General features: G+C 33.5%; 1 protein-coding gene across 2 annotated transcripts; it reads right to left on the bottom strand.

The window, feature by feature from the left end:
* Positions 1-4,830: 4,830 nt before the first annotated feature.
* On the bottom strand, positions 4,831-9,462 carry LOC144564324 (putative inactive DNA (cytosine-5)-methyltransferase DRM3). 2 transcript variants are annotated; one of them, XM_078313926.1, is made up of 8 exons: positions 9,248-9,462; positions 8,680-8,732; positions 8,458-8,583; positions 7,745-7,841; positions 7,222-7,268; positions 6,643-6,765; positions 5,312-6,291; positions 4,831-5,203 (listed from the first exon to the last, which is right to left on the bottom strand). In XM_078313926.1, the coding sequence occupies exons 2-8, from the start codon at positions 8,680-8,682 to the stop codon at positions 4,984-4,986; spliced, it is 1,596 nt and encodes a 531-aa protein (XP_078170052.1). In that variant the 5' UTR covers positions 8,683-8,732; positions 9,248-9,462; the 3' UTR covers positions 4,831-4,983. The 2 variants fall into 2 exon arrangements, with proteins under 2 accessions (XP_078170052.1, XP_078170051.1); XM_078313925.1 differs by lacking the exon at positions 9,248-9,462 and having other exon boundaries at positions 8,680-8,862.
* Between the last annotated feature and the right edge of the window lie 1,269 nt (positions 9,463-10,731).

Below are 10,731 nucleotides of genomic sequence, written 5' to 3' on the forward strand. Positions count from 1 at the left end.
GCCCCTCATTTATAATGAGTGATGATATTTTATGGGCCCCTTCGTAAAGTAGAATTATAATGCATGTAATATAACTGAAGTGCAGTTATATATTTATAATTTACTTAAGAGACCAAGAAACGAATATAATACAAAGATGACACAATCCGACTTTGTATATTATTCATAATATCATGTGGCAAGGAATTGACACAAGTAATGTTATTCGTAACGTTACTTTAAAGGATCATGTATTGTAAAAATGATACTTTACATCTATGTTATTTGGGTAACTATAATGTATAGCTAGAATACCGCTTATAGTTTATGGTAATAAAATGTTTTATGCCATTGCCAACATAACACAAATCCTCCATATAGGTCACACCAACTGAACGAGAAACAAGAAGGATATTTTATTTATATGATGTATATTGTTTCATATGACATTAAATAATATATATATGTGATAAATAAATATCATGACTGCTTAGAACGAAGATAAATTTATGAGAAGTGTGCAAATATATTATTTGGTATAATATGGTGCATATTATATAGTATAATATACATGACACATAATTAATAATGTGCAAAACATTGTTATAACATAAGTTTATTAAAACCCAAAATGAATATGAGTTGAGGCTGGTACTGTAGCGCGCACTGTAGCAGCGGCTAGGGTTGTCTCTTTTAATAAAGAGAATTATATTAGAAAGGTTACACAATGAAAATCCTAGTATATTTGTATATAAGGAGAGATAGAGAAGGTATTCAATATGAAATGTGCAAGAAATTTTCTAAAAATTTATTTCCTTCTCTTCCTCTCCCTCCTAGCCGCCATCCCTCTTCCTCTCATATTATTGATTTCTCTAATGAATAATTAGTAGAAGAACAAGAAGGGTTATTAACTAGGTTCTAAGCTTAGATTAGATTAAGATCTCTAGCAAGGTCTTTCTAATCCTTGTTTAGTTCAAGGTGAACACTAGGAGGCCGTTTCGACAAACGAAGGTATCCAAGAGATCTAGAAGAGAATTCGACTTCTCTCTATTTACCAAATTGACATTTGGTAGAGGTATATCCAAATCACCTTTAGTAGATAGATTTGTGATGAATGAATGAGTAGATAATTATTTGCATACATATGAGTTGCTTTAATAGAATTAACATAATAAAGTAGATCCGTAGATGCTTGTAAGAAGGTCAAAATTTTTGAATTTATCACCTTGCCGCATCATGAAATCCTTCACTGTTCGGATCGACCGTTTGGATTTTGAAAAGTCAAATTTGGACTATATGTATTTCGGCCCATATACATTCGAATGAACATTAGTCTCTATATATATATATTTAATAAAAACATTAAATTGTCCACATAATTCCGATTAATCGGTCGCATACCGATTAATCGCTTGGCGGTACCCCGTCCGTCTGACGACCGCATACCGTTATTTACAACACTGCTATAGGTTGTACGAGGGAATGGTGCAGTGTAAATTTACCTAGTGGATCTTGTAAGGAGGGATCTAATTACACTTTTTTTTGTGACACCGGATTACATTCTACATTTTTAAAGTTCAATCAGTCGGTTCAAACCGTTCAACATGATGAATATATTAAAATGTGCTTACATATCAAATTTTATGTTTTTTTGAATTTTTTTACTATTTATTAAAGGTACAAAATTTCAATGTTATGAATATAGTGATTTTGTTAAATACTTAAATAAGTAGTAAAAAAATTCAAAAAAAATATATAATTTGATCTGCAAACACATTTTAATATATTCATTATGTTAAACGGTTTTGATCGACTATTTGAACTTTGAAAACTTTGTAAATGAAAAGTATAATTTGGTGTCATCAAAAAAGATGTAATTGGATCCCTCCTCCTTGTAAATATATAAGAAACCTTTTGTAAATAACTTTCTTATTATCAACGAAAATTGTCAGTAACCATTCTCACTGACCTTAAAAAAAAAAAGGACCACATCCTCAGTTTAAAAAAATGAAGAGGTTCACACTTCACACACATTAGTAAACATTTGCATTGTCAATAGCGACTCCTGATAGGTACATTCAGTATAATTATGCCATCAGTTTAGATTTTTGTTCCTAGAACTTCAAAGAATATTCTTTCGAAAATATTGTAAAGAACTTTTTTTATAAGTACTAGAATTTCTTTGCAGCGAGGTGAGATGACGTTTTCATAAATCTTTTGTTTATTTTTTTATTTTTTTTGTATATACATCCTATCTATACATTGAAATTTATATTTCAATGCAATTTCCGCGTATATTTGAATTTGGTACGCCGTGCTTGTTTAGAGAGGAAAAGGAGAGAGGAGAGGCAGCGTAAAAAAATTATGTTCTCTGCATTCAAATTTGAGAATTATAAAATTTAAATAACATTTAAATAACTCTACTTTTATTCTCTCTTTTTTCTCATTTTTTTTTCCTTTTTACTGCAAATATATGCCCCTAGACTTCCACTTCTCATTTGTGGCCAAATATGCTAGACCTGTTATTTTTCTCCCTATTAATTTGAACATATCAAAATCCCATACAAATATCCCTCAACTGTTCTAGCATTACTATCCCATTTCTCAAAATTTAATATTTATGAACAAGTAAATAGAGATTAATCAGGTCCAATCAAGGATTTTCTTTTTAAATAGAATCAAATTTAATATTTTTAACGAAATAAGCACCATTAATTTGAATTTTATAAAAAAACGACTCCACCAATCCTGTGGATCGGTAGAGGTACAAAGATGTTTGCTCCACTGATCCGCTAGATCGGTTGAGCCATTTTATGACCCATATATACAATCTGACTACATAAATCAATAGTAAATAGCTCGACCGATCCGCTGCAGATTGTTGGAGCTGTTTTTTTTATAAAAATGAAATCAATGATCCATATTCTATTCAAATATTTAAAATTAGTTTCATTTAAAAAAAATGTCTAATCAGTCTTTCTCTTTCTTTTTGTGCCCTCTTCTGGAGACTGGAGCACACATTTAGGGCCGATTCAGCTATTTATATTTCCAATGAAATTTATGGGATATGATAATTTTTATCAATCATGTTTTAGTCTAACATTTTTTTTCATTTGGGTTAGGAATTTCCTTCTAAATCCCAACTCTCTTAGGGCCTGTTCGGATGTCAAGGAATTATACCGGATGGGATTTGATGGGGATGGGAATCCATTTTTGAAAAAGCGGGAACCCATGAGTGCGGGAACGCACAGGATTAATTATAGGAATGTGTTGAAATAGGTGTTCGGTTGTACCATAGAATTAATTGTGGGAAGTCTTATGTTATTTCTAAAATACTTGGTATTTTATAATTATTTTTGTTAATAGCATTATTAGTAATGTAATTAAATAATATAGATTAAAAATTAACATAACACTACTTATTACTTATTATTTTATAAAATATAAATATTTTTATAATTAAATAAAATAAGAATATAAGAAGACGGGTACAAATAAATTATAAAATATTTATAAACAAATAAAAAATAAGATATTAATAATTTAAAAAAAAATCTTATATATATATATATATATATATATTACGTGCTACACTCTACGGACAAATCAAGAAGCACTAAAATTTGAAACTATTAGTTAAATCTAGTTTAATATTATTAATAATTATAATAAAATAATATAATCACATTAAGCAGCAGTTAAGCCAATTGGAAAAAAAATATGAACTCCAACTCAATTTGTTCTTTCCCATGAGAACAGTGCTATTAGAAGACAAAAAGCAAACCCATCGGAAACCCATACAGAAACCCATACTGTACAATCCCAAGATGCCGAACACATATAGGAACAAATACGAAAATATTGCCTTTTCCTACCTAAATCCAAGCTAACGAACACGCCCTTACAATGGTGGAAAAAAAATATTTGATCAGAATTTTTTTTTATTATTTCCTGTCGATTGGAACTCTCTTTAATCAATGTCAAAGCGACAACTTTTTTTTATTATCACTTCTCCTTGTTTTAACAACTTTTTATTATTAATCTTATTTTTTATTTGTTACTCTCTAGTCAATATATATATATGAAAATAAATACGAGAGTGATAAAAAAAAGTGTTTTCCAAAAATTAAGCAAAATGAAAATCTTGTATTTATCATCGAAATGATCAATCTGTTAATTAAAATTTAATAAATTTTTTCGGTAATTGGGTAACAAACTTGCGAGCAAAAGGCTCGCTATGAAACAAGAATAATAATTGATTAAGTATTATTATGTTATTATTTAATTTGTTTATTTAATTACATTAATAATTATGTATTGATATTGAGTATTTGAGAAGATAAAAAATATTCTAATCAATTTTACAGTATAACTGAATACTCATTTCAACACATTATCATAAATCATAAAGTAACAATTATAAATAAATATATCTGTATTCATTGATTTCTAGTATAATTACTACTCAAGAAACTACCATTTTGATCTTAGCCAATCATTGTTTTTCAAATTTTATTTATTTATTTATTTGTTATTCAAAACAATGATTTTCAAAAATCCTTGAAAAAAATAGTCAAATTTTTGTATCTAAACACATTTTAATATGGAAAACACATTAAGCACTTCAAATCGTCTATATGAATTTTGAAACTCTGTAAAAATCAATTGATAGAACCAAGGCTCAGGAACTACAAATTTGATCTTAGTCAACCTCTGTGTGTGTAGAGAGAGAGATGGGTTAACGTCTTAACATTAAGAAGACAGTATATCTTCAATCCTGTAAACTACAGAAACTAGCATGTAACAAAAAAGTACCAAACAGTAGCCCAGATAGCCAAGCAAAACAGTATAACAGTTCATAGTGTCACTACATGGCATGCCTACCAAAAATTTGCAGCTGGGTTGTCTGGTGCACAAAGTTAGCTTTTAAGCAAGGCAATCAGATTGGAGACACAAAAGCTAAGTACACAACTGGGTCAGGTTAATTATCCTCAACCAATCTGATCAATGAATATCTCTCATGATTACGTTCAGTTGCATCACAACCCGATAGAATTCGAAGAAGAGGTCAGTGCACGCTACCAATGTTTTCTGTAAATGAGCTCCAACAACTAAGTCAAACCCCCTGAATTCACTGACAAACTGTTTTAGCAGTTGTAACGTCAATTTTGTTACATCATCAATCTGCCTCAGCTCCCCACTCTGCCCAGTGCTCTCCCACCACCTGTTACTTAGCAAGCAATTAAACTTTATATTAGAAGCAAGTTATATTTTAAAAGGTTCCTTAAACATCAGCATATGTTAGAGAAAAGGATTGATTAACAGTGACAACCTCTTGAAAATCTTCCTGTTGACCTCTGACGTCTCCACTGAGACCACACATTTGAGGTGCAAACCAAGTCGACTCAGAGCAACTTCGGCACCTCCAATGCCAGTATAGAGGGATAAGATTCGTAACCCATCAGGATAGAGGTCCTTCAAAGGGGAGAGGATGTACCCAATTGTATCAGTCTGGAAACAGTGTTCCATGGTCCTTAAACGATGAGACAGGTCAAAGTCTGTCAGGTGGGTGTGGTTGATTGGGTATCCTAGAACCTTCTCAAGCTGATCTGGCTCAAGTGGGGCCAACTTGTTCTTGCCGACCCAGATCAAGTTCAATTGACCACACTGATTGAGTATTAAATTCTGGTCATGTCTCGAAAGCTGCCCATGAGAATCTTTCACCCTCCGTTCCAGATTCTCACAAACTTGGGATATCCCGGTCATGTCAACCAAGATCTTACTATTTAGCTGCCTCCGTGGGTCCCACGGGGGCCACCAATTTCTTGTAATTGGCACCACGCCCTCAATTGACATTGGCATCCTTGATTGTATATGGTGCCTTGTTTCGGTTGGAAGGTTATGGAGGTAGCCTTCTTTTCGTTTCAAAGCAGAGAAAACCTCGGAATTCACAAATTCATGCTTAATGTTGAAGAGAAACTGAGAGTATAGCTGCCATGTCTTTTCTGAAAGCTCAATCACACTTCCATAGATGAAGAGTGGCATGTCTGGTAAGGCCCGTGATCTACATACCTCATTGTTCACAAAACTGGAACTGCTGGTTCTAGGACCAGAGTGGTTAACCTGGTTTGCAGGACTTCTTTTCTCGATTAGAATGTTCTTTGACCTTTTATCAGGTCGATTTTCACCTTCATTGTTCTTGTCTTCATAGTACAAGCCAGCATCTGAGGTCAAAGAGGTGTAGCTCCTTTTGCCTTTTGTTGTTGAGAAATCAGTTTCCATTTTCGCATTGCATCTGTCAGGGGAGACATGCTGTTGCATAAAGAGAAATTAATTAGATAAGAGTGAGAGATTCAAAAGTCGGTTTAGGCCCTGTACAGTTTCAACTCCATCATAGGTACAAGGAATACATTTGTCATATGTTATGAACTACGATGTATGATAAATGACCTTATGAAGATCAAAACTTGTTAAAAATAGAACCTAGATCCCATTACATGGAAGTATATTTAAACTTTGTACAAAACTATAAAGTATTAAAAGTACTGTAAATTCCAGTTAATTATGGCACGGGCTGGTACATAACCAGATCACACTGTTGGAGTTCTTAACAAAATAGTACAGACATGGGGATTACAACTGTATTTGACAAAAATAAGTTACCTTAGAATTCAAGTAACGTTTCGAGGTGTGGGATCCACTTGGCACTTGAACTTCCCCATCACTGTCAGAACTGAAGAGTCCTCCAAGTGAACCTGATGATTCTTTCACTTGCTCCTCTAATGCCTAATTCCAATTTCAAGATATTCAAAAACCAGTTAGGTTCAATGGGTTTATACATGTTGGATCATGAAGCCCATCTATGCCCATCTAAGAAATAAAAAAAAAATATCTGCATAACTGCTAGGTAGAATATTAATGTACAGATTTCAGCACCAACACGTAACCATAGACAAAGTACAAATAGCACAGTAAAAACATGTACCAGTACCTCAGTAAAGAGGCATCAGATAGACATGACAGAACATATCAAAATATACTCAAATGGAGTTCAAGAAGACAATTGAACCAAGTCAATAGTTCAAGAACTAAAAAGACTTTATTATCAATTTCTACATTTTATGTACAATGTATCTTTTATAATATCAAATTTTTTTTGTGTATGTAGCATGTACTCAAGATTCAAGATAATACGTGCTATAAAGGACCCCAAAAAAGAAGGTGATGAGGAAAGAGTCATACCGAGTACTTGAACAAAGTCTCCAGTATGATGTTGGCATCATCTTCTCCTGAAAAGAGATGCAAAATTACTTGGCCATCAGAACCATAGATCCACAATGATGAAAGATGATAACCCCCTATACAAATAACAAGCAAGCTGGCAACTTTTCCCTCTTTACCTGTTCTATAATCAACTCAGTCACTTGTTTGTTGCCCAACTAAAATACTAAAGGCAATTAGATACATTCTCAAGGACGTGGTAAATTGAGTCAAGTTAGGAGCAATTTAGTTCTAGTTGCAGAGTTGTACAAGGGTAGTTAAAATTGCATGATTGAAGGCAATGACAAGTGTAGCACGTACAGAAGTTCAGACTTAATTGCATAATTTGGGAAGGCAAGTATGAGGTCACTTAGGACAGTTGCAAATTTGACATGTTATTGAAGCATTCATAGGGATCACCCAAGGCTTATTTGAACAAAGATGTTAGATTTGCTACAAGTAGATGATCCCGAAAAAATTATCATTATATTAAAACAATGTATACCTTTTTCTTGGATAACCTTTTCTACTAGTTCTGAAGAGAACCCCATGCCAATAAAGTGTGATCTCAAGTTGCTACTTGATGAACTGGGCCCACCTTCCTGTAAATAGAAAATGTAAGAGATTGGCACTCATAGAATATTTCTTTCGTTCCGCTTTTGTCTCAAAAATCCGGGTTTGTGAAAACGGACATCTAGATTAAATTGGCAACTCCACTACCCAACATCTGCATGCAATGTAACTGAAGTAACATATCAAATAAATCAAGTGTTTCTTATTATCCATTGGTTTGCTTGCAAGTTCCTTTTTCTCATCCTACAAGAACTGCTTGGGCTTAAATTAGGCTCGATGCACTTCCTCAGATCAAATAGTAGCAAGCAACAATTATATATTATGGTGTAAAGAAATCAGTTTAGATATCTACTTACTACGCATTTCCATATCCGATATAAAGCACTAAATTAATACTGTGTCATATAGGCTTTGATTGTAGTATCTCTCTTCATTAAGTGTGCGTTCAACAAGTGAAACCAGAATTTGATATTGTATAGTCATATGTCAGACAAGTGTGGTGCTCATCAGTTTGACCACATTTTTGCTCTTGATTATTTCTCTGCTTTTGATCATAGCTTACTTGGTGTTTAGTGCTTAGATACTTGATCAAGTACAACTTAAGATCAACTAACAAATGGATAAATTTAAAGCATATTGAAGGACCTCCTTTGCTATAACTACACCAGAAGCAAGGTTTTCATCTGACAGATTGACCTTCTGCACATATGGTACCAGCACATGTTCACTGCCAGATGGGACCATCCCATCATCGTATTCTTTTATTTTAACCTACATTTATGCACAGAAAAAGGTAGCCACACTCAACATGTTCAAAAAATAGTAAACCAATTTAGAAGAGAACATGCATTTTTTTAATTAGTATACCATGTCCTTATTCCAGCTTGTTCCTTGATATTTTGATTTGAGCTCTTTACCACCTGAAAGATAGACATTGACAAGCAAGTGTAAATAAACGTGCAACAAAATCCTTGCACAGTTCTATAAAAAACTATAAATAGGAGGAAATACATGCATTAAATAGCAACTTAGAACTGATAATTTTGTGTGCTGATTGTTTGAAAAAATAGGTCTACAATGGAACCCCCATTTTCTGATATTTACAAGTTATCTTTTTACTTTTCTGTCCCACGGATAGCTGAGCTGATAGCTTTAAAAGCAGTATAGTGAACAGTGAACTCCTCTTTTGCAAAAACAATATCATAGTTTGCAATCATTTTTTGTGACAAGCTAATAAGAATTAGTTCGGTACTAGTCAAGCTTCATTGCAAAAAAACCTCCCGGTTTTAGTTTTCTCATTGAAACCGAACAAATGCTCAAAAATGAAAAAAACAATGAAAAACAGCACACGATATGAACAAAGATAAGCTTGAACAGAGACATCAATGGAATGATAAAAAGAAAGAGGAAAAAAAAAAAAGATGATCGGACCAACCTCTCTCTCACTAAAGGGTGTGCTAAAGAGACGGGGAGAGAGATTCAAAAGAAAGAAACAATCAGCCCGTTTAAGTTTTTAACTCGTTACTCCCCGGTTCCGTTCGACCGTTCCGCTCTCCTGCAACTATGCCAGTACGGTTCCGGACGCGTGTAAGTGTAACTTTGAAATTTGTACAGGTGACCATTGATTCTGATCCGACGGTGAAGCTGAGAACAAAGGAAACTGGTAGCTAACGGCGTTAATATATGTCACGCCTGGCTCATGGGAATTCGGAATTCCCTGACAACCCGCCAACTCCCGTCAGAGAGAGAGGTACGAATCTGACATTCAGAAAAAATTAATACAGCCATTGTACGGTTCATTTATAAACTCAGGAGCAGAAAGTGATTTCTCAACAAAACTAGTCTAGGCAGATTTTTTTATTTATTTAGAATTACGTTAAAATAATTCATTCAAACAAGTCTCCAAAGACTCGATTTTCTGTAACTAGCCTCTACCGATCCCTAGGATCGGTGGAGCAAAAAAAATCACAACTACACCGGTCCCTAGGACCGGTGGAGGCCCATTTCGCCCTGCTGTGGCAGCTGCACGAAAAGCTGCAAAAACACAACTCTACACCGGTCCCTAGGACCGGTGGAGCCTCAAAACCATCTCTGCACCGATCCTGTGGATCGGTGGAGAACGCATATATTTTAGGTGCAACCCGCACCTCTCTTCTTCCCTCTTCTCCCTTCTTCACTTCTCTGCCGCCATTCTTCTTTCATTTTTTTTTTCATTATGTCGTTTTTTTCAATAGAATAGAGGAGTTGCCATATGAATAGATCGTCACCACCATTGTATTCAGCATCGTCTCCTGATTATTATTGTGAGTTTTTTTTTACTCATATGTTTATATTTAGTGTTGTAAAATTAAAAAATATTTGGAGTTAATTTAGAGTTTGATTTAGTGTTTATTTTTTACTCATATGTTTATATTTTAGTTTTTTTTTACTCATATGTTTATATTTTGAGTTTTTTTACTCATATATTTATATTTAGTTTATTTTTTACTCATATGTTTATATTTATTGTTTTTCTGTACTCATATATTATGTAGTGTTTTTTTATATGTTTATGTATTTAGTGTGTTTTTTTTACTCATATGTTTATTTAGTATTTTTTTTTTACTCTCATATGTTTATTAATTTAGTGTTTAATTTTTGTTCAGCAAAATGTCACTGCTATTGATCAATGTGTATTATGGTGGTAACCTCCAAAGCACTTCAACAGGTGTTGGTTATGACATAGGGGCTGCATTTACCTTTACTGTATCTGATTCTACCAGTTTTGCTATTATAAAACGACAAATATACGTTGGACTTGAATTGCTTCCGAGTCGAGTCAAATTGACAATCAGGGTACGTATGAACACAGCACCGCCCGGATCGTACCATTTCTCACTATTTCGGATAGAAAATGAGGAAACTTGGGATGTTATTAAA

This window comes from Carex rostrata, chromosome 13 (assembly GCF_964058835.1).
Source record: "Carex rostrata chromosome 13, lpCarRost1.2, whole genome shotgun sequence".
Lineage (NCBI taxonomy): Eukaryota > Viridiplantae > Streptophyta > Magnoliopsida > Poales > Cyperaceae > Carex > Carex rostrata.

What these genes read in the sequence shown, in the direction of transcription:
- LOC144564324 (XM_078313926.1), bottom strand. An exon ending in AGACTTTGTTCAAGTACTCG is followed by an intron (nt 6,766 to 7,221) that starts GTATGACTCTTT and finishes AATTGGAATTAG; the next exon opens with GCATTAGAGGAGCAAGTGAA. An exon ending in AACAGGAAGATTTTCAAGAG is followed by an intron (nt 5,204 to 5,311) that starts GTTGTCACTGTT and finishes GCTAAGTAACAG; the next exon opens with GTGGTGGGAGAGCACTGGGC.